This window comes from Helianthus annuus, chromosome 7, assembly GCF_002127325.2.
Source record: "Helianthus annuus cultivar XRQ/B chromosome 7, HanXRQr2.0-SUNRISE, whole genome shotgun sequence".
NCBI lineage: Eukaryota > Viridiplantae > Streptophyta > Magnoliopsida > Asterales > Asteraceae > Helianthus > Helianthus annuus.
The window spans coordinates 132871841-132895560 of NC_035439.2; the positions used below are offsets into that span (position 1 = coordinate 132871841).

Sequence of the window (23720 nt, forward strand, 5' to 3'; positions counted from 1 at the left end):
CGGTTCTTTACTTGCAAACACACGTTGAAGAGGCTAATGATGTTTTTCTAGACAAGAAAAGGATTATTCCAAGGATGTATGCTTCGAGCCCAAGTGAACTCAATACATGGTTTCTTGACAACGGGGCGAGTAACCACATGACGGTAAAAAGGAGTGGTTCACTAATCTCGATCACAACATCAAGGGAAAAGTGAAGTTTGGAGACGGATCAAGCGTAGAGATTAAAGGACAAGGGATGGTCGTCTTAGAAGGAAAATCTGGGGAACAAAGGGTGTTGCGAGATGTTTGCTATATTCCAGCACTTGAAAGTAATATAATAAGCATTGGCAGTTGGACGAGAAAGGGTACAAGATCGCAATCCAAAACGGTATACTTTGGATGTTTGAGCAAGACGGAACTTTGCTAATGAAGGTACCTCGTTCACCTAATCGCATTTACAAGATTAATCTTGAGGTTGTATCTCCAGTTTGCATACCAACTAAAGATGACAAGGCTGAAATTAGCGACCAACCAGCCTCTATTGTGACAGAAGTTAGCGACAAAACAGATCAGTCAGCAACAGGAATTAGCGACCAATCTGGGCAGTCAGCGACACAGCAGACATATAGCAACCAGAATGACCAGTTAGCGACAGAATCTGACCGGACAGCGACAGAATCTGATCAGCCAGTGACAGCTTTTAGCGACGAGTCTGCGACAGATCAGTTTTTCAGCAATTTAATACTTAAATGGATGCTCGGTTTATCAAATGAAGAGACAAGTTTGAAAGTCGAGAACTTATTGCAAGAGAAGGAAAAAGTGGAACGTATTAGCGGGGATGTGCAACGGACTGACATCCTCACAAAAGTCGTGCCACGACTGAAGATTATCAAGATGAGATATCTTCCCGGTATTGCAAGATTAGGGGGGTGATTGTTAGACTAATCTTGCATATTATGCGTAAGTTCGGGTTAAAAGTGACCGACTTACAAAGTTCGGGTAAAAAGTGACCGGGATATAAACTTGGGGTTTTTTTTGAGATAGTTTTTTAATCCTAGTTTGAGTCAAATAGGTTTACTTGTTGAACAAGTTATTAGGCTTATAAATAGAAGGATTTATTTGTAACCCTAAGAGTACCAATTATCAATAAACGAGTTTTGATTCAATACGTTCTTTGGTATCCAATTCTAACACACCGTTCACTGAAAGCGTGTTGGCGGCACATTCCCGATCGGCAAACTTGCTCCCGCATGAGGTCACCAAAGGCACCCCGTCCAGCCTTAGAAAGGAGTTCTAAAGAAAATTTATTCACCTTAAAATGAGTTGTTAGGAAAAGAAAATGTATAAAAATGGGTTCCCTGATTTTTTTTCTTTTTTGGCTCCTAGGGGCGACAGATGCAAGTAGAGTTAACCAGCTGTAAGCGAGTGAATAGGGTTGGTGGGTTGTAAAAAAAACAAATTAAACAGATCATGAAAAAGCCTTAACGGGTTAACACATTTGATAAACATGTTAATAAGTACGTCAACTTAAACACGACTCATTTATTAAACATTATAAACATGACAACATAAAACCGGACTGATTTGATGTTATACCTCTAAATGGTGTTGGAATTTGCCTCTCTAATCCCAACCCGGAAAAACAAACATAAATGCTAGTCACGTTTTTATTAAAGAAAAACATGTATGGTGAGTTAAAGGTACCCATCAATCATAAATGTATATAAATATTATTATTATATATACACACAATCAAAGTCTAGTCTCCTTGTTTTTTCTTCCACAAACAAACTATGGAGAGTTGTGCATTAACACTCTCTAGCTCCACTCTAACATCAACAACTTTAAACCATATCAACCAAAACATCAAACCCAGAATCATACAATGTGCTTCACCAAGCAGCATCAACTACAAAACAACTTATTCGGTTCCCTCTTTTCGCTCTTACTCAATCTTTAATAGTTCTTCAATTTTGAAGAAGCGAATTCACTATGATATCGTGGTTGCCAGAGCTGCTGCTTCCGCTTCTGAAGCCTCTGGCGAGTCTTCAAATGCGGCTGAAATTGGCCGGACTTTGCAACTTGCAGCCATGTTTGGAGTATGGTACCTGTTGAATATCTACTTCAACATCTTCAACAAGCAGGTTGCCTCCCCTCTTACTGTTACATAAATGTAATTTTGATATGTATTATCATTACAAATATTTTTTGTTTTTATCCTATACATCTGCATTTTGGGTTAGGTTCGTCACAGAATACTAAAATATTGTAAGGAAAAAAAAAAAACAAATCTATATCGTTTGTTATCATGTTTATTTTGTTCTGCTTAAATGCAAATGTGTATGTTATGTATATAAAACAGCGCGCCAAACTAGTATTTTTTTTCATATGTTTATTTAGTTTTAATCGTATACCTACACATATGTAAGTTATTTGTAGATAATATAACATATGACTTGGTGTAACTTCTATACATTATTGAAATTTGTTATTAATTTTTTTATGAAAGGTGAATAAACACTGCATTTCCAACATTTTAGAACATCTAGGAATTAGTGTTAAAAAAAGAAAATATAAAACTTTTAAGATATTCCAATTGTGACCACATGCTTTTGATGAATAAATGGAAAGAATAAATGCAGAAAAATGTGATCAAACAATTTAATGAAAGATATCATCAACTAATTGTACATACTGCTTTTGATTTCCTATAGGTACTCAAGGTTTTCCCGTACCCAACGACGCTTACAACGTTCCAGTTTGGGTGCGGTACTCTCATGGTTTTAATTATGTGGACACTTAAACTTCATCCAAGACCGAAGTTTCATAAATCACAGGTAAACTTATATTAATTAACTCACCGCGTTATGAATGTTTAATGTGTCCATCTACACCTCATGTTGAAATGGTTTTATATGTCAGATTGTACCCGTTTTAACGTTGGCAGTAGCACATACAATGGGCAATCTCTTGACGAATATAAGTCTAGGAAAAGTTGCGGTTTCTTTCACTCACACTATCAAAGCTATGGAGCCTTTTTTCACTGTTCTTTTCTCTGTCCTACTACTTTCCGAGGTCAGTAATTCGTATAAATTCATATTGGGATTTTAAATGATTGTAATTCGTTCTTACTCGTTGCATAGAGACCGTCAATGTGGGTTGTTTCGTCTCTTGTACCTATTGTGGGTGGTGTGGCATTAGCGTCCTTCACCGAGGCTTCATTTAACTGGTTTGAAACCGAACCTTTAAGTCAAATTGACTAGAATAGTAGAATATATAGAGTCAAGAGTTGAGCATCACATGTGAGTGTTACAGGATTGGTTTCGCGAGTGCAATGGCTTCGAACGTCACCAACCAGTCGCGTAATGTGCTTAGCAAAATATTTATGGTCAGGAAAGAGGTAAACTTTCATTAACCAACCATTATATCTATAGTTAAATAAAGTATGAGTTAACTAGCTAAGCTGACATGGACAGGAAGCTTTGGATAATATCAATCTCTTCTCGGTTATGACGATCATCTCCTTTTTCTTTTTGATCCCTTTTGCATTCTTGTTAGAAGGATTCAAGCTTACTCCTGAACACCTGCAGTTTGCTGTGAGTATAATCATATAAATATATTACCCATTTTTATGTATCTTGAGATGTTTGTAACATTTTTTTCCTTTAGGCGAGTCAAGGTTTAAATGTAAGAGAACTATTAGTGCGATTTGTCCTCACTGGTATCTGCTTCCATAGTTATCAACAGGTACACTTTAACGATAATGCTTTAAAATACATGGAAACTTCACTTTTACGCGTTAAATCAAATGTGTAAGAATGATTGACGTGCAACCTGTATTGCACTTCACCTATGCTGACGTGGCATGCCAGTTGTGTAAGAATGATAACGTGTCATAAATTGTTAGTCATACTAGTTGATGTGACATGCCATAAGTTGTACAAATATGGCATGTCACGTCAGTTGTTTTACACAACTGGCAAACACGTCAGCATATGTATATAGTAATACAGGTTGCGCGTAGATCAAAACGCTTTTGAAAAAAGGTCATCACATTCGCAAAATGTGTCTTGGGCAAGCAGGTTTCGTACATGATTCTATCAATGGTTTCACCGGTGACACATGCTGTGGGGAACTGTGTGAAGCGAGTGGTGGTCATCGTGTCATCTGTTATCTTCTTCCAGACACCAGTTTCTCCCGTCAATTCACTTGGTACAAATGCTTACGATTAGATACATTATTTAACTTGTATAACGCGACGTTTATGGAACTGGGCTTCTTTGATTTCAGGAACTGGTTTGGCCCTTGCTGGAGTCTTCTTGTATTCGAGGGTGAAGCGGATAAAGCCAAATCCAAAGCCAAAGGCTGCTTGACTTGTGATTCACTTTAGATTAATTGTGCATATAATAGCATTCATGATATGGAATTATGGATAACTATATGTATGCTTTAAACAATTTCTATAGTGAGGTACTTATATAGTTATATGATTAGTCTACTGCATTTGTAATTGTTTGACCATTTTTTACTTTTGTATAAACATCCAAACATAGACTCCCTAATCTACCATCGGTCACACATCGCATGTCTAAGCACCCGCAGAGTACTCATGTCATGATCTTTTCGAGCGCTCTTTTAACATAATTGTCGAACAAACCGCCTCCATTGTCAATGTATAGAACCAATATTCATGGTGGTGTATAGGGTAGACACGTATTGGTTTATTTTTTTGACCAGTTAACTCACTCCAGCTATTCGCACTTCTAAATCTATATCTTTGTCCACCGTGGGATTTGAACCTTCAAATTCACGGGGAGGGACACCTATATAAATTTCCTGAAGTTATGAACAAGTACAAATATGATAGATGACCAAAAAAAACTTATAAATCTCGGTGAAATAGAATTATACGATTTCCTATTTGTTTGTTTAAATAATTAACCTCTAATAAGCTACTAACATTAAACGACAAATATAATAATGAAAATAAAGTATCAACAAATCCGTTGTAGTCTAGTTGGTTAGGATACTCGGCTCTCACCCGAGAGACCCGGGTTCAAGTCCCTGCAACGGAATTAATTTTTTTATAATAGCAAAATGCTTACCTTTAATGTAGTCTAGTTATTATAAATGCTAGAAACTTTTTATATTGAAGAACCAACCCATTTATTTGTATTTGATCTTAAAATTTGTCCCCCAAATAAGCCTTTTGACATAAACACTTCTTCATGTATGTCACATGGTTTTGTATCTCATATTGACCGTCTTATTGTGGTCATTCACATGGTTTTGTGTCTCATATTGATCATGTCATTGTGGTCAGGTACGATCTTACGTAAGCAGTTAGTTCAAGAAAGGGCCACTTCGAATCAAGTAGAAAAAAAAAGATTCAAACGTGTGTTTTTAGTGGAACGAAAAAAATGAGTTGGAAATATTATTTGAAGTTATTCTTGGTGACTAAAATGAGTTGGAAATATTATTTGAAGTTATTCTTGGCGACTAGAATAAAACATAATATATATTTTTGTTGAACAAAGTAAGTATGCAAACCGAAATCATATTATTCAATAATGGATTGATCAGTCATAGTTATTTGCTTCATGTCATATTAAACAACAATAGATTGATCAATCATAGTTCTAAATAAAGTCATCAAGTAACAATACTTCCAAATCCAGCTTCATCAAAGAAAACCATCAAGTCGGTAAAGTTTGGCACAATTCCAGTTTTAACAACTCGGCCGAGAGCTCACGAACGAATGAAAACATTTAAACCCCTAAGTACGAATAATAACAATAAGAATAATCCATTCTATTATTTTACATAAGTTTTTTTTTTCACTCAAACAAACCTAAGAAAATGTTACATTAGAATAAATTTTAAAAGTTGTATCAATATTGCAATATTTATAATGTTAACACTATTTTTAAAAATGAAAACACATATAAGATATTAAGAACGAAAACATGGGTTTTTTTAAAGCCACGTAATTTTTTTTGTTGTTAGGACTTAGGCGTAGTTAGTGTTTTGCCAACTAAAAAGAAAAAAGTGTCAAGATCCCCTCTCATATAAAACAAATTTTATATATTTTTTTTTCTAAAGTATGACCTTAAAGTTGATAATAATTTTATAATTAAGATGGCGTTCTGAAGTTGAATAAATGAGTTCACAGTCTTACAAATTAACAAATGTGATTTTCAATTGGTCAAGACATGAATTTCATTTTTCCAATTTGGGTGATTGGGTGAATATAAGAAAACCTTAAAATCGAAAATAATATAAAAAACAATGTTACGTACATTTTTAACTGAAAATAAATATATTTTTTATTAGTAACAAAACATACATTTTGTTTTATGTCAAAATAAAAATATTTTTAGAGTAAACTGCGATTTTGGTCCCTGTGTTTTGGTCACTTTTGCCACTTTAGTCCAAAACTCAAACTTTTTGCATCTGGGTCCATGTGGTTTCAGTTTTATTGCCTTTTTAGTCCAAAAATGAAATCGGGTCATATTTGTCTTATAAAATCCTGCTATTTTGTCCTTTTCCGCATGGGAAAAATGATCATTTCTTTTTTATAAATAAATACCATATTTTATAAGACAAATATGACCTGATTTTCCCCTGAGTAAAATGACAAAATTGCAGGATTTTACAAGACAAATATGACCTCATTTCATTTTTGGACCAAAATGGCAATAAAACTGAAACCACATGAACCCAGATGCAAAAAGTTTGAGTTTTGGACTAAAGTGGCAAAAGTGACCAAACCACAGGGACCAAAATGGCAGTTTACTCATATTTTTAATATACATTTTGTTTTATAACAATAATCAAGGATCCTTTCTAAGAACGTATTATCAATGACATAGGGATAATAGAAATAGATGAATTGAGTTGGTGTCAACCGAGTTAGCAAGAAATCAATGCATGGGGAAGTCGCACTTGCGACTGACGGTTGTGCTGACCCAAGATGATGTCATGTCATTTTTGTATGTTAAACAAAACCTGCTTAAGGGTGCACGGGGTGCCTTCGGCAACCCCATGCGGTGATCCGTTTTACCGCTCGGCAAGAACACCGCCATCCATGCGGTGAGGTAGAGAGAGGAGAGAGACCGGTGGCGGCTCACCGAAGAGAGAGGGAGGAGAGAGAGAGGGGCGGTCCAATCAATGATTTTCCTTTTTTTTAAAAAAAAAAAAAAAAACCAATTCACCTAAGAGGGGAGTGCCGCCATCAATTTAGGGTGTTAGGGGAGTTTAAGAGGGGAGTTGACGTGGCACACGAGGATTGGTTGGGCGTAAGAGAGGGGACTCACCTCTTAGGTGAGCACCCCTTACACCCTAAGCTTTTTATGAAATTTTAGAGTGGATTCTAAAATGGAGGCCTTCTAACAACAACAATAATAAATAAATACCTTTTTGCTTAGGATCAAGTGGGAATATAATTTACAAATTTTTGTATACCATTTTTAAAATGTACAAAATCACTTCATTCTAACCGAAAATTAAAGAGACTAGAAGTGGAGGAAGTTGCGAAACCAACATAGACAATCACCCCTAATTACGAATAATAACAAAATAAGAATTAACATTCTTAAATTTTACACAAGTTCTTTTTATATTTTTTTCATAAACAAACCTTAGATAATGTTACATAAAAATAGCTTAGAAAGATGTTGTAAAGCCGTAGATTACTTAAAATTGAAATTTTTATAACGTTAACACTATTTTTAAAAAAGAAAACACATAAAATATTAAGAACAAAAACTTTGGGTTTTGTTAAAACCACATAATTTTTCTATTGTTAGAAGTATTTAGTCTTTTACATACACGTCAAGCCAACTAAAAAACATAAAGTTTCTGTAATTACTTTTTTTTTTCTAATAGTATGACCTTAAAGTTGATAATAATTATAATTAAGATGGCGTTCTTAAGTTGAATAAACGAGTTCACATAGTCTTACAAACTAACAAATGTGATTTGCAATTGGTCACGACATAAATTTTCATTTTTCCAATTTGGGTGATTATAAGAAAACCTTAAAATAGAAATAATATAAAAAACAATGTTACACAACCTTTTTAGTGAAATATATATACTATTCAGTAACCAAAAGATGCATTTTGTTTTGGTTACAATAACTTACTTACAATAGAAAATAATATAAAAAACAAGAGTTAAATGTCATTTTAGTCCTTGTGGTTTGGGTTATTTTGTCAGTTTAGTCCAAATTTTTCATTTTCTTCTGTGGGTCCAAAAAGGTTTCACTGTTGCCATTTTAGTCTACTGGGTTAAGTTAATCCATTTTTTCTTTCAACGAGAAGGGCAATTCAATCATTTTATATAGCTGAATTGCCCTTCTAGTTAACAAAATTACATATAAAATGATCAAATTGTCCTTCTCGTTAACAGTAAAAAATGATGAAGTTAACCAAGTGGACTAAAATGATAACAATGAAACCTTTTTGTACCCATAGAGGAAAAATGAAACATTTGAACTAAACTTGCAAAATGATCCAAACCACATGAACTAAAATGTCATTTAACTCAAAAAACAATGTTACATACCTTTTTTTTTTACCGAAAACTATATATGTATTTTCTATTTAGTAACCAAAAGATTCATTTTGTTTTGATTACAATAACTTAAGGGTTCTCTTTACGAGAATGTAGAGTCAATGACATAGGGATGACAAAGATGGATGAGTTGAGTTGACTCGGGACGAGCTGACTCGCTAGTCAACCACTTGTGACGACATTTACTACTGGCGGCGTGTGCTGACCCAGGATGATGGTAAACAAGACAAAAACTTGTTTGTGTCAAACAAGGCATGTTTAAGCTTTTTTTTATGGATTTTAGAACGAATCTTAAAATAGAGGTCTTTCTTACTGAAAATTCGAAATTCGAGAGACCAAAAGCGGAGAGAGTTGTGAAACCAACATCGAACATTCTTTTAATCAATATATTATATAGGATGACTTTAAGCTGTTAACATGTTGGTGATGTCATCTTAAATAATTGTAAGACTCAGGAAACCACCGAGACAATATAAAATACTTTGTTTTCTCCAACACTATAAACATAGTATAGCATAGAAGATGCAACACCATAACCATCCAGTACCCGTGCAACATTTGACACGCGGGTTGGGTTACAGTAATATAAGTTAACTTTCTATACGCGGTGAAACAGATTTTTGTATAGATAAAAGGATTAATTATATAGAACAAACAAATACTAGGCAAGTAAAATGACGATTTATATTCTAAAACCTGGTGCAATTTTTTTTTTATCATGAAGGTGACATCAAAGAATGTCGATACATATCAAAGTATATTAAAAACCAAGTAAATGATGTGTGTTTTATAGATTACACATATTAACAATTCAAATAAATACCAAAAGATTTTGTCTATTATCAATTGATGCGACACTTTTATACAAAATTCAGATATTCGTGATTTATTAGTTAGTTTTCTCAAGTGGTAGTTAAGCATTCAAATAGTTGTTATTTATTAGTTAGTTTTCTCAAGTGGTAGTTAAGCAATATAAAGTGTGTTATTTAACATATTTTCATATAGGAATGTATTTCAAATTCACAAAGATGAGTTCAGTATTAGTAAATTTGTTTATTTTTTTTAATAATTTTAAGAAGTATCCGAATAAAACACATGCGAGTTGAGTCTCGTGATGAACGATTTCAATTCAACTTTTTTTTTGAATGTCCAACAAAGCCCGGTCACTCAGGTGTACCCATAGGCAAAAGGTCACCCACGCCAGCGGCCACAATCAACGCTAGTGACCCGATCTTTCACCAATTTCAAAGGAAACCCAGCGTCCGAAGACCCACTATGATATAAACCCCTATCTTGCACATGACATTTTGAAGAAGGTAACAAGTTGGTGTGAACATCAATACTTTCAATTCAGTTTGTGTATAACCAAGTTCTCAAGTAATGAGAGTAGCAACACTTTCAAATCCAGCTTGGTAAGAGAAAGTCATCGAGTCAGTAAAGCTTGAAAAAATTCAAGTTTTAACAACTCGATAGAGAGCTCACAAACGTTAACACTATTTCAGACAAAGAACTCACATAAAATAAGAACGAAAACTTTGGGTTATGTTAAAACCACATAACTTTTTTAATTGTTAGGAGTATTTAATTTAGTCTTTTATATACAAGTCAAGGCAACTAAAAAACATAAAGTTTCTAGATACAACTCACATAAACAAATTTTGTGTATCTTTTTTCAATGTATGGCGTTCTCAAATTGTTTTTTTTTTTAAATAAAACTTCATTAAAACAAACTTCCGATCCAAATAGGCAAAAGACCAAACAAAAACAGCACCCCCGACCCAACGGACAAAGGGCAAAATTACAACATATACGTAGGATATTTACACCACTCATTCCAACTAATATTTTTACATGAAGATCTATTTTTAACCCACCCAAATCCTCTCGACTTAATCTCTACCATAATTTCTTGCGGACTTCTCCTGATCTGATTGAAGACCAACTCGTTCCTACCTTTCCAAATACACCAACACGGAATAATTACCAATCCAAGGATAATCTTTTTAGCTTTCTTCCCGACCTGGAGAGAATTATGGATCTCCATTAAATCTTTGAATTCGAAAGCGAAGATCGGGGGAATGTTACACTACACACTGACAGCCGCCCACACCCAAATAGCCACCGAACATGCAGTGAATAAATGATCCACCGATTCCTTATAATCATCGCAGAAGGGGCACATAACCGACTTAATAGAGTAAGTTGTCTTACAAATTAACAAATGTGATTTTTAATTGGTCACGGCATAAATTTTCATTTTTCCAATTGGGTGATTATAAGAAAACTTTGAAATAGATAAATAATATTAAAAACAATGTCACATGCCTTCTTTTACTGAAAATAAATGTACTTTTTAATTAATGACCAATACATACAAATTTTTTTTCTGTTACAATAACTTAATAACGTAATGGTTCTCTGTGAGAACGTGTCATCATCAATGACATAAGAATGAGGAAAAAAGGGTGAGTCGAGTGACATAGGACGTGACATAGGACGAGTCCACTCAGCGAGTCAACCCAGTTGTCAAACAAGACCAGCTTAAGCTTTTTAAAGATTAAACAGATTCCAAAATAGAGGCCTTTCTAACAAAAAAAAAAAAAAAAAAAAAAAAAAAAATAATAATAATAATAATAATAATAATAATAATAATAATAATAATAAATAACTAAATACCTTTTTTCTTAGAATCCTAAGATGTGGGAATATTAATTAACACATTTTTGTATACCATTTAAACATGTACAAAATCACATCTTTTTAACAGAAAATTCAAGAGACTCAAGAGCTATGAGGGAGTTGTGAAACCAACATAGAACAAATCAATACATTATGAAGGACAACTTTTAGTTGTTAAACATTTTGTTGGTGATGTCATCTTAAACAATTGTAAGACTCAGGAAACCACCGAGACAATATAAAATACTTTGTTTTCACCAACACTGCAAACATAGCATAGCATGGAAGATGCAACACCGCAACCATCCAGTACCTGTGCAACATTTGACACGCGGTTTGGGTTACTGTTATATAAGTCAACTTTTTGTACGCGGTGACATAGTTTTTTTTTTTTTTTTTTTTTTTGTATGGACAAAAAACGTGTGATCACAAAACTTGTATTGATTTAATAATAATTTTTTAAGTTTTTGAAAAGAATAATAATTTTTTAAGTTTTTACGTTCTTTTTTGGCTATTTTTTTGTTTTACCCATAAAGAGACAAAATATAACCGTTTGATGACCTATTTTATCAAGATTAGGGGTGTAAACAAGCCTAGAGGCTCGAGAGCTACTTGTGATCGGCTCGGTTAAAAGCTCGAACGAGCCGAGCTTTTAGCTCGTTTAAGGTTGTTCTCAAAATAGTTCGAGCCGCGCTCGAGCTTTGGGTTTTACTCGCGAGCCGGGCTCGAGCTCAAAAAAGTAGGCTCGAACCGAGCCGAGCTCGAGCTCGAGCTTCATAAAAACCTAACGAGCCAAGCTCGAGCCTGGTCGAGCTCGGGCTCGGCCCGGCTCGTTTACACCCCTAATCAAGATGAGTGAACTTTGATACCATACATATATTATGGTTTAGATGTTTGAGCGACGTACCACATTGGAGCGTATTGCTCGGATACGTTAAGAAATGGGTATGGCCACCTGAAACGAAAAGAAGTAAAACATAAGCTAGCAAAAAAATGTGTTGAAAACAGCACACATACATGGAAAACGCGCAGTAAAAGGTCAAAAAAGGTTCGGGTCACACAATAATAAATATTAGTACGGGTCAAAACTGGTTGGTACCAGTTTTTATGGACAAATAGTGTGTTGAATATGATGAAAACTAAAGAATTATAATAACAATCAATGGTTTTTAAGAAAGTGATTTAACAGGGCGACTTTTGGCCCGTAAAAACATACCACAAATCAGCACATTCATTATCAAGTGGATTAAAATCGCCGCTTCTAACAACAAACATACCATGTGGCCACAAAGGCATGTACAATCCACTCAAACATCACGTAAAACGCAGTGAATAAGATGAAATACGAAATCCGGAACCACGGGAACCCCTGAAACAAGGTTTTCATGTTATTTTTAAATACAAAACGACAAAAATAAACATCATGGAAAACATAGAATAATTCTATGTACTTTCTCATTTGCCTCGATGAAAAAACATCGTTTATTAACTGTACATAAACTAATAAATTGTCCCATGTACAAATAAGAAAGTACGGTATAACCCCGATAAATGAATATCCTCGCCAAATGAATAATTTTCTCCGCTTCTCAACCCCCTTTCATGTCCTCAAAACCTTTTTATTGATAACTATGTGATGGGGTATGGTATTAGACCCGACCCGAGCGGTCGGACATTTCCGTTATTTGTTTCTTTTATATTAATTATTTATTATTGTTGCTTACTAACCCAACCGCGAGGCCCAACGCGATGTAGTTTACACTACTTTGGGCTGGGGACTTGTAGAGATAACCCCTAACTGGGCCTGGCCCATTGAGGTTAGGGGAGGCCCATATCTCCTATATAAAGAGGTGTTCACCTCATTATTAGGGCAGAAGATATGGAGCCGCCACACTTTTGTTACTGGAAACAGGGGATTCTTTCCCCTACTGGTCATCTCTACAGCTCCACTTTCTTCTCTTCTCCATTGCAGATCTAGGTTCAAGAGGAAGAACAAGGTGTGATTCTCCACCCTCTCAGAGAAAGCGGTCCAATCATCCCGGCGGTGATTCCGTGTTTCTTCATTTTATTGACAACTATGCAACCCCAATAAACAAGTACGTTTTTTCTGGTCATGATGGTATTCATTTATCAAGGTTATATTGTACAATGTATACTATGTAAAAAAAAATCCTCTTGTAAAAAAAATTGCCGATGAAGAAAGTTACCAGGCTATTCATGGCTGTATCTCCTAGCAGCAAAACAAGATTGAGCGAATGTACGACAACTGTCAACTGGTATAAGAATATAAGAAAACCGTCAAATAAGTTAGCAAGTGATTATCCATGTATCCCCCATAATATGAGTTCACGAACCCACATGGTGTAACGTGTAGACTTACAAAGCTCATTTCATAGTCCACAATGGTGAGAAACGGGAAGATAACAAACCAGTAAACACCATCCGTCAGCATTACGGCTCCAGCAGTCATCTGCGTACAACAAACAAGATAATAATACTATGTAAAACACTAAAACTTGAGTTTTCGACCCGTTTTACATTAAAACATATAGGGTAATATTGGTGAATTATAGAGTGAATTTCAAGGATTGTCCTTTATCTTTATACTCATTTTCAGGCGCTGTCCTTTATGTTTAAAATTGACGAGTTTTGTCCTTTATGTTTTCATATCATACACGTTTTGTCCTTTAGGCCTAACCTAGTTAGTTTTTTCAGTTAAATTTGATCATATACTTTGCACATGAGGACATTTTTGTCAATTTAAAGGTAAGTTCAACGACAGATTTACAGCTCAAAGCTTCTGCAACCTTTGAATTGACAAAAAAGCCCTCATGTGCAAAGCACATGACCAAATTTAACTGAAAAACTAACTGAGTTAGGCCTAAAGGACAAAACGTGTATGATATGAAAACATAAAGGACAAAACTCGTCAATTTTGAATATAAATGACAGCGCCTGAAAATGGGTATAAAGATAAAGGACAATTCTTGAAATTCACTCTGAATTATATAAGGGGTTAGAAATTAAAATACCTGGAAAATGATTTGAAATATGTAACCCCAAAAAGCAGCTGCTTGTGAGAAATAGCATTCGCCTAACTCGTTAACCGCGTTATCTGTTCCTGTTTTGGTGAGTCGCGTGTACATTCCTTTCTCTGCATCCGTATGTCTACTATGAGCGTTGCATATTTTGTGTTGCCTCATACATGCACAAGTGGATAGCAGTGATCCAAACTGAATTAAATGAAATAAAATTTATGTTAAAGGAAATTAATATTTAAATTACTGAAGGTAAAATGTAGGAAAAATTGAATTTCGACCAATTAATTAGAGAACGGGGACTTTTGTGTTTTATCTCAAGCGGCTCACATGATTCAGATAGAAATAGTGAGTTAAAAGGGGGAATGGGTCAAATGGGTTGAAAGTTATCTCGTTAAATCGGTTTATTCAAAGTTCAAGATTATTATCGTGATAACATTGTTCTTATAATTATCACTAATACATTAATTTATTATATAAACAATAGAGTAAAATGCCATTTTCGTCCCTGAAGATTGGCTACTTTTGCAACTTTCGTCCAAAGGTTTGTTTTCCTGCATCTGGTTCCAAAAGGTTAAAAATATTGTCATTTTCATCCGACGCGTTAACTCCATCAATTTTTTAACATCAAGTCAGGGGTACTTTCGTCTTTTTCACATTTTTGCGATGGTTGAAGGGTTTAGGTGGGGAGAAAGTCAACAAAGGTGGATCTTTAATTCTTTCTTTTTATTTTAATAAAAATGTCTACAAAGACGGAAGTGCCCCTCATTTAACGGAGAAAAATGGACGGAGTTAACGAGTCGGACGAAAAAGGAAAGATTTCAAACCTTCTAAATCCAGATGCGGAAAAACAAACCTTTGGACAAAAGTCGCAAAAGTGGCCAAACCTTAGGGACGAAAATGCCATTTTACTCTACATAATAAAATGGAAGGGGGGGGGGGGGGTTGCAAGTCAACCAAACCCACGTTGACCAGTACTAAAAAATGACATGTTTCAACCTAAACCTGTTTTGGTTTTCACCTACTACCAAACCCCGCGCCTCGAGTATAATGATGTCTGGGAATGTAAACATAATTGATGGGAATATGACAAGAAACGAGAATTATAAAAACGAAAAAAAAAAATACCACAAAATAGAAGATGGTCAAAATCAAAGTCCACCTATCCAAAACACAAACACATCAAATTAATAACTCATGAAACCAACATACAAATTAATAAATTAAGTGACAATATGAAGAAGAAAAAAAAAACATTGACTGACTGAGTATAGTAGTAAAACAGGTTAGTCCCGTGAGTAGCAACATCGGCAATGGAAGCGGCTAAAAGCAAACAGGATGCAACGATTCTGAAAGCCAATAACCAAACAGGACTCAGTCCCTTCACACATGGCACCCATGCTTCGCCGTCATACAAAGAATACGCTCTTTCTGAGTTGCTTGAACCTTCATATTTCCATATCAGGACCGACGCTACGATCGTGGAGGTCAAGACTGATAGCAAACAGAAAAAAAATTCCCATCTTAACCAGTAACTTAAACTAGTACTGTCGTCACTAACCAATGTAACCTCCATCTGCAAATGCACACATTGCTTATATATTTTTTAAAAAAAAAAAAAAAAAACTTGTTACATTCATATGATTTTTTTTTTTTTTTTTTGTAAATAAATATTCATTAACGTTAGAAAAATTACATAAGAATGGCAAGTAAACGGGCAACAAGCTGCATGTCATACGATTGCAGAAAATAGGCATAAAAATATATGCATTACTAGACTAAGACCCGAGGCATATAATTGATCATCTTGAATGATGACGATCAACTTAAAGATGGACCCTCATAAGTTTATAAGGAATCAAGACTTGTAACACCTTAGGCTAATCCCGTATCGTTATGTTCTGTTCTATTAACGGGAGAGATATTGCGACAAAAGGAACGCCCCGCCTTAAATATCACCAACGCGTGTTAGACGCAACGGCTGTAGATGAAGATGAAAAGATAATTTCATAGACCATAGTTAAGCGTGCTCAGATGGAAGCCGTAACAGGTGTCAGTTGGAAGTAGTACTCTACCCGAGTAACAAAAACAAATTCGTAAACTCCTAATGGGCGAAGCAGACAATATTGGCAATGTTACAAACGTTTCATTTGATTCCACAATATCCTATAAGATGATCAACCCACATTCACAATCAATAAAAACCACCAAGCTACATAACAATATGACATTCAATTGCAAGATTGAGGGGTAAATTCCACAAACAAATGAACATGAAAACAAATCCCTAAGGCTAACAACTCTATTGCATGCAAAACAGATAAATATAAAGCAAATCCATATATAAATGGCAAATTGAGAGGGTTGGACCTTACAGAGGAATTAAAACAAACACTTGGTGGGCAGCTCTATCAATCGGAATCATAAAAAGACGTCGAATGAAAGCGCGACTTTTTTCCCGACAAGAATCAACGCCCAACCGTCTATCAGATCGGAGAAATCCGAAAGTGCCGAACTATGCGCCATCTAGATAGTCTGACAACAATGTGCACGTGTACATCAATCAATAACGATGACTCATTGCATAATAAATCTTGATATGATAATGATATTCACGTAAAGGATCAAATGTGGGTGGTATAGAGGCGTATTGTTGATTTAGTCTAAGTTTTTTTTTTTTTCTAAAAAGTGTGAGAAATCTAGACCATTAGATTGTAATTTTAGATGATTATTTTTAAACGGCGAAATTTCTATATAGAAATTTCTAAGAAATTGATTTCCACTAAAGCGACTGCCCCAATCGTTTCGAACATGAAGTAGAAAGGTTGGACACCGTTGAAATGTAAAATTATGGTTTGGCGAGCCGATCTTGACCGTCTTCCAACTAGAGTAGAGCTAATTAAGCGTGGAGTCGTTTCGTGTGTTCTGTGCAATACGGATCCGGAGACGACGACCCATTTGTTTACAGGATGCTTATTCTCCTCGGAACTATGGGCTCGGATCGGGTCTTGGTGTAAATTAAGCCCTATTTTTGTTTTTGATGTGAAAGATCTTTTGACATTGGCGGAGACTCAAACGAAGACGGAACATGAGAGATACATTCTAAGAGGCATCATATTTACAACAATGTGGGTTATTTGGAACAAGCGGAATTCTAGAGTTTTTAATGGGAAGTCTCGGAGAGCTATTGAAGTTATGCAAACTATTAAGTCCGTGTCGTTCTTTTGGCTTCGGCATAGATCTAAATTGAGAGGTATCGATTGGAATGATTGGTGTAATTATCCTTTAAACTTGATGTAATTTCGTTTGGCCCGCCGGTCCCCGTTTTGAGGGCCTTTTGTGGCGTTCATGTTTGAATGAAATTTAACTTTCAAAAAAAATGTCTCTATCATTAAACTCACACCATTTATCCCAGTTTATGATTCAAAATCTGGATCTACTTTTAACCCATAAAAAAGATTGCTCCTTAATAAAATTCATTAGAGGTATTTTTGTAAATTCTGTTTTACTTTTAATAATTGATTTAATAGCACATAGGTATAAATGTAATTTCGGTGTTTATTAAATTCAGAAAACTACATGCAACTTCTCCATCTTTTTAAAAGTCAGTAATTTTTTTATACGTAATTGGGTTTTTAAAAAATTACACTGAGTTTTTTTTTATCTTTAATATGAGCACTTGTTAAACAAATCAATATCAAAAGAGGACACAAAACTGTTTTGTACTAAAACAAACAACTTGAAAACTGCAAAATTTTAACTGAACTTGCACGACAAGGCTTGCAATTTGTAACCTTATCTTCTTGGTTATTTTATCTTATCTAATATAATAACTTGACATAAAAGTTGTTTACATAAACCAGTAATTCTACTTGACCTAGAAATCTGACCCGTGGCAAACCCGTGAACATAATGATTAAGTCTAACAATCAGCCCCTAATCGTTTAATGTTCATATCGACCTTCACAACAATGTCGGTTCTCCATCTTCGTACTTTGTCAAGTTTACCTCTTCTATTTTCTTTGGATATTCGTTTGAAAAGTGTCTGAACTCATGACACTTGTAACAACTAATGTCGCTCTTATCCCGTTGGAACTATTCATCATCTTGACCTTTCTGGGCCCCACAACCTCTACCTCAGCCACGTCCAAAATCATCTCGATTTGAACTCGTATCGCCACTTTACACCCGTGCCTTTTGTCAGGTTTAAAAAACATAATTTTTCCATAAATGTCATTGATGTGTGCTAAACAGACTATAAAAATTAACTAAATTAGACTCCCTAAGCTAGACACTACAAAGCTTTAAATTTATAAAAACAGAATCTCTAAAACCTAAACCACACAACCGGCAAGTGTACCGGTCAATGTAGTATAGCCTAAGCAAGTCCGAGTATCGAACCACAGGACTCTATGTATCACGTAAACTAGACTCTAATAGACACTGACAGACACGACTTAACTTGTTTAATTGTTTGGGGGGGGGGGGTTACGTAAAATCTAGGAAATCTATATTAAACTACTAAATTAAACTAGAACTAGACTAAAGACGAATAAAGACTAAGGACTTTTCTTATATGAGAACGAGACCACCTAGACAAGAATCCTGGATTGTTTTTAAAAGATTACCGATTAAGTTAAGTGCACGAGTTATGGAACCGGGATCTTAAAGTACTAAACCTATTAAGAACCATCGAGGCCCCTCGACCCTTCTCAAGGAGAAACCTGTGGAACTACCTAGGCCGTTAATCCTACCGGTTATTAGACGCCTTCCCAGTTGTCTAATTATTGTGTAAGTACCCTAATGTTGACCTATTCTTTTCCAATCCTAGATCTAGGGTAGTTTGAAGTAATTAATTTGACTTGATAGACTAATAAGACCGACAGGTAAACCAAGACATGACCTTTTCCAAGAACTATCTAAAGCAATTCGCCGGGTAAGACCTACCAATAGCCCCTCACTTTCCAGGTATTAGGACTAGTAGAACACTAAGACTTAGCAAATTATTACTAATTACTTCTAGGGGTTATCGGCCGATTCTCCCTAAAGAGTATAGGTTTTCTTATGTGATATAGACACTCACCGAAATCCTAAACCCTAATATGACTCTATGTTGTGATATAGACCGTCACTAAGAATCATACGAAGCAAATAATAACAATAAACCAACTCAAAGCATGCATACACATCAAACCATTAAATCAAACTTTTTACAAAACACAATTAATCCATAACAATCGTGCAAATAACATAAACGGTAAAAACTCTAAATTAATCCATTCATCAAGTCTAGGCGGTTTATAAGTTTAGCCAAGCATACTAAAACATGAAAACAATTCAAAGATGACAAAACATGAATTCATCATAACAAGTTTCGTAGAAAAGTCAAGAATAAAGAACTAGAAAACCCGATTAGATCTTCAAGTCTTCTTCCCCGAACTCGTACTGATGATTCCTAGGCTTCAAAATCTCCGAAAAAGCTCCAAGAATGCTCAATGATTGCCCAAGAACTCCCCTTAGTCGAATTAGGGTTTATTCTTAAGTTAAGGATGGTTATATATCACTTTCCATAAAAACCCTTTACTAAATTCGTAATAATTACCAATCAGAACGTTCTGGCTGGGCGCCAGAAAATCAGGGACTGGGTGGTGGGGTGCCACCTTGTTTTTCAGCTCATGTATTAATTTCAGACTCTCGCCAGGTGCCAGAAACTTGCTCAGTGGGTGATGGGGTGCCAGAAAGTGATTTTTCAGCTTTTAAACTCTATTTCAACTCTTCAACCTTTCCAACATGCTTCAAGACTTGACACTTCAATATTTTAACTCGTTTTACTTGGTTTCTCGCATATTTGAACATCAAGACCTGCAAAACACGATTTGATCAATAGTATACATATTCTAACGAAAAACAAAACTAACTATAACGAAAATTATACAAACTTTACACGAATAAAAGATGTATTTTGCAATACATCAAACATCCCCACACTTACTCTTTTTTCGTCCTCGAAAAAGAATTATGCAACGGAATCATAGACAAATATTCACTCAGGTCAAAAGCATAGGTATATTTAATTAAAACCAAAACTTGCGTTAGCTGCGATTGCGAATATACTTGTCCCCTTAAACCCGAATCCAATTCTAAGCCCTTATCATGTGAATTTAATTTAAGTGCGGTCAGTCTACCTAGGGTCTCACGCTAGAATCTACAGTCCACCTACTCCCGCCTCAAGCTTATAGGACTAAAGGAACGATCACTGGACCAATTCCCAACCGTCTTATATCAAAACCAAGAGAGCTTACAATCAGATTTTTTTTTTCCGTGAGACTAGACGGTGCTTTCCCTAACCAAGTGGCAATCCGGCTGTAGAGTCGCTATCCCCAACCACAGATTACTTAGGTTTCGGTACTTATTTATTTATTTTTTTTCTTTTTTTAGCACGGTCGATTTCACACACCCTAGCGGTAATTCGGCTGTAGAGTCGCTATCCCCAACCCAAACTACATAGGAATGCATTACTTTCATTTAGTTTCTAGCTCACTTTTTATTCTATTTATTTATTTTTATTTTTTTTCCATAATCACAAACTCTAACGGTTTTAACTTATAACGGTGCCCCTTATACTATTATTGGCGGTTTTAATTTCCCATATTTCCCAGGCGAAAACCCACTAGTAAACCGACAATTAAGGTATATTAGCTCAAAGGGACTTAAAACCAAACCCGGGCCTATCCACATATCCCTAACTAGACGCAAGCCTGATTTATTATAATCTCATATTATTATTATTTCAACCCGAGCAAAAAATTATCTTTTCTATCATTTTTCGTTTAAAAATGCAAACTTCTTTTTTATTCGAAAGACATTTTCTATTTTTTTCAATTTTTTTTTGGATTTTTCAGTTTTTTTAATTTTTTTGTATTTTTCATATTTTAGACTCGATATTTACATGTATCCCATCCCCACACTTAGAGATTGCATTGTCCCTAATGCAAGAACGAAAATACGACTCAACAACAACCTAAAAATAAAAACTGCAAACGAAATAAATAAAAAAATGTACAACAACAAAAAGGGAAACGACTTAGCTGAGTATGTGAGACTGTCAAAGTGCCAGTCGTTTCCACATAAGCCCTCCAATTCGATACGTGCTCAGCAAACAACTCCTAACCTCGGACACGCGAACGAAAGCGGCTACAAATACCAACCTAATCACGCAAACACCAAACACTAGCAAAAGATAATATATAATATCACGTTCAACAACCATCCACAATTATATCAACCAACCCCAAAATCCCAACCAACTTGTTTAATGTATTTAAGTACAAACCAATAGACGAGGATTAAAAACAGCATAAAGATAAAAATAAACAAAAGATATAAGCTGTCCTCCTCGCTGCATCCTCGCTCTACTCCGCATCATCCAACACCTCATCACCCGCCTGTGTCCCACTGGGCCCTTTCCTGAGCGAGTGTCTCAGCCTCGTTTCCTGTTGGTCCGACTTGAAGTTCCTGCACGTGACATTCTGCAAAACAATTCAATAATGGCAACACGAAGCAAACAGAATATTAGTCACAAACTATTTTTGGTATTTTTGAATTTTTTTTCATTTTTTTTTGTTTTTTTTTAACATAAACAAATATATACAAAAACAACGGCCGTATAGCATTTCGTTCACGGTCGTAGTTTATAAACAAAGTGACATTAAAGCGATTTTTGCAAATCTCTTTTTAAGCATAACCGAACCTCGCCCGAATGGAGATTGAGTACGGGCGAGTGGTATCAATAATAAAGTACGCAAAACAAAGCATAATGACACTTAGACGACACTAACACGACTCAAAAATGACACGCACGACCTAACGGACCCTAAACTAAACAACGACTAGACTAGACCTCGACCTAAGCTAGACGCAAAATACAAGACTTACAACCCTACCTCCTCCCGGCACTTTACTTGCCCTCAAGCAATCCGCCGATTACTCATCAAACAAAGCATAAGCGTGGAAGCAACGGAAACGGATCGAGAGTGTGGTAAGAAAATACATTTTTAACTCAAAAAGTTTCGACCCGTATCCCCACACTTGAGCTTTACGACGCCTAAATCAACTATGCCCGCAATATTCAAAGCAAACAAATCAAGCCACCCCGTCGCCCATGTTAAAACCTGTCCCAACTAAAATACGTGTCCGAGCAAAACAACACAATCACCCCCCTCGTATCATTAATCTTGTCCGAAACAACACAAATAGGCAACGTGAAACATAACATTTGTGACTCGAAAACAACTCCAAGTTTTGACTCAACGAAGCTTAACCGACACTTGCCCAACAATGACCCGACACAACTAACTGACAAACAGCAATTTAACCTTAACAGACTCAACATGAACCCAATGAACTGACCTAAACTAGCATAAATAATGACTCGACCAACATCACCGTAATAGACTCGACAAGACTCACTAACTGCCTCGGCACAATACTCGACTGACTAGACGAGACTTTAATGGCCAACCGAACCCATCTGTCGACTCGACTGGACTTAACTAAAATACAAGAACAGCTTTGCAGGAGGACATACCTTGGATTGGTGAGAAACAAGAGAAAAATAAGAAAAATTTTCGGTTGTATGTTGATTCCCCAAGTGAAACTCCGAATTTGAAGTGAGATATGGTGGGATTGTGGAATAAATCTGCTGTGTGATGGCGGTGGCGAGGTAAGGGGTGGTCGGCGATGGGTGGTGAAGGGGTGAGGGTTTTGTGAACGGCGGCGGGTGGGAGAGGGGGTGAAGGTTACCGGCGAAGGGGGATTGAATGTGTGATTATCGGTGGTGTACGGTGGGTGATAAAGGGGGTAAGGGATTACGGCGGTGGAGAGTTGTGAGGTAAGGAGGTGGTCGGCGGTGATATGTGATGAAGAAGAGTGGTGGAGGTGTAGGGGAACAGGGGTGTTGGCGGTGGGGTAAGGGGATATGGAGGTGGCAATGAACGATGGTAAGGGGTTTCTGCGTAAAGGGGAATTGGGAGGTGGGTGGGTTTAACATTTTAGCTTTCAAATAATTTGGGCTTCAGATATTGCTTATGGCGGCCCACCAGGAATTTCAATGGTTGGTGGCGGCCCGCCAGCACGGTGTATAATTCCGAAAACGTAACCCCGACTACGCTCTGGCCCGGGCTAGAAAAATTGTTAGTTGGTGGCGGCCCGCCAGAGCGTTTTCAACAGAAAGTGTCTAAAATTATTGCTTTTCTACCTTAGAAAAATTATATGTTTTTCACAAACCTCTCAAAAACCAACCGAAATTTTTCTAAGACTTAAAACTTACTTGGAACCTTATTTTCCTCGCAATTTTCTGCAAAACCTCGGTGATGCCCTCCTGCAAACGACTCAAAACACAAACAAAGACCCGAAAAACTACGAAAAACAACTGTTAGCTACCGAAAA

At 35.9% G+C, this 23720-nt stretch overlaps 2 protein-coding genes, 1 long non-coding RNA gene and 1 other non-coding gene across 5 annotated transcripts; 2 read left to right on the forward strand and 2 right to left on the reverse strand.

The window, feature by feature from the left end:
• The first annotated feature begins 1741 nt into the window (after positions 1–1741).
• Positions 1742–4543, forward strand: LOC110868656 (phosphoenolpyruvate/phosphate translocator 2, chloroplastic). The gene is made up of 9 exons (XM_022117886.2): positions 1742–2123; positions 2694–2816; positions 2902–3054; positions 3123–3208; positions 3295–3379; positions 3456–3575; positions 3649–3726; positions 4062–4191; positions 4270–4543. Exons 1-9 carry the CDS (start codon positions 1773–1775, stop codon positions 4350–4352), a joined length of 1209 nt encoding a protein of 402 aa, XP_021973578.1. The 5' UTR covers positions 1742–1772; the 3' UTR covers positions 4353–4543.
• A 438-nt stretch (positions 4544–4981) lies between these two features.
• On the forward strand, positions 4982–5054 carry TRNAE-CUC. Its single transcript has one exon. It is a non-coding gene; the product is annotated as a tRNA-Glu (tRNA).
• A 6208-nt stretch (positions 5055–11262) lies between these two features.
• LOC110868655 lies at positions 11263–16902 on the reverse strand. Of its 2 annotated transcripts, none has more exons than XM_022117884.2 (9): positions 16649–16902; positions 15539–15849; positions 15402–15435; positions 14268–14468; positions 13616–13705; positions 13443–13508; positions 12513–12604; positions 12143–12190; positions 11263–11548 (listed from the first exon to the last, which is right to left on the reverse strand). In XM_022117884.2, exons 2-9 carry the CDS (start codon positions 15847–15849, stop codon positions 11431–11433), a joined length of 960 nt encoding a protein of 319 aa, XP_021973576.1. In that variant the 5' UTR covers positions 16649–16902; the 3' UTR covers positions 11263–11430. The 2 variants fall into 2 exon arrangements, with proteins under 2 accessions (XP_021973576.1, XP_021973577.1); XM_022117885.2 differs by having other exon boundaries at positions 16644–16902.
• A 4602-nt stretch (positions 16903–21504) lies between these two features.
• Positions 21505–23087, reverse strand: LOC110867340. The gene is made up of 2 exons (XR_002551532.2): positions 22861–23087; positions 21505–21802 (listed from the first exon to the last, which is right to left on the reverse strand). It is a non-coding gene; the product is annotated as an uncharacterized LOC110867340 (long non-coding RNA).
• Positions 23088–23720: the final 633 nt, after the last annotated feature.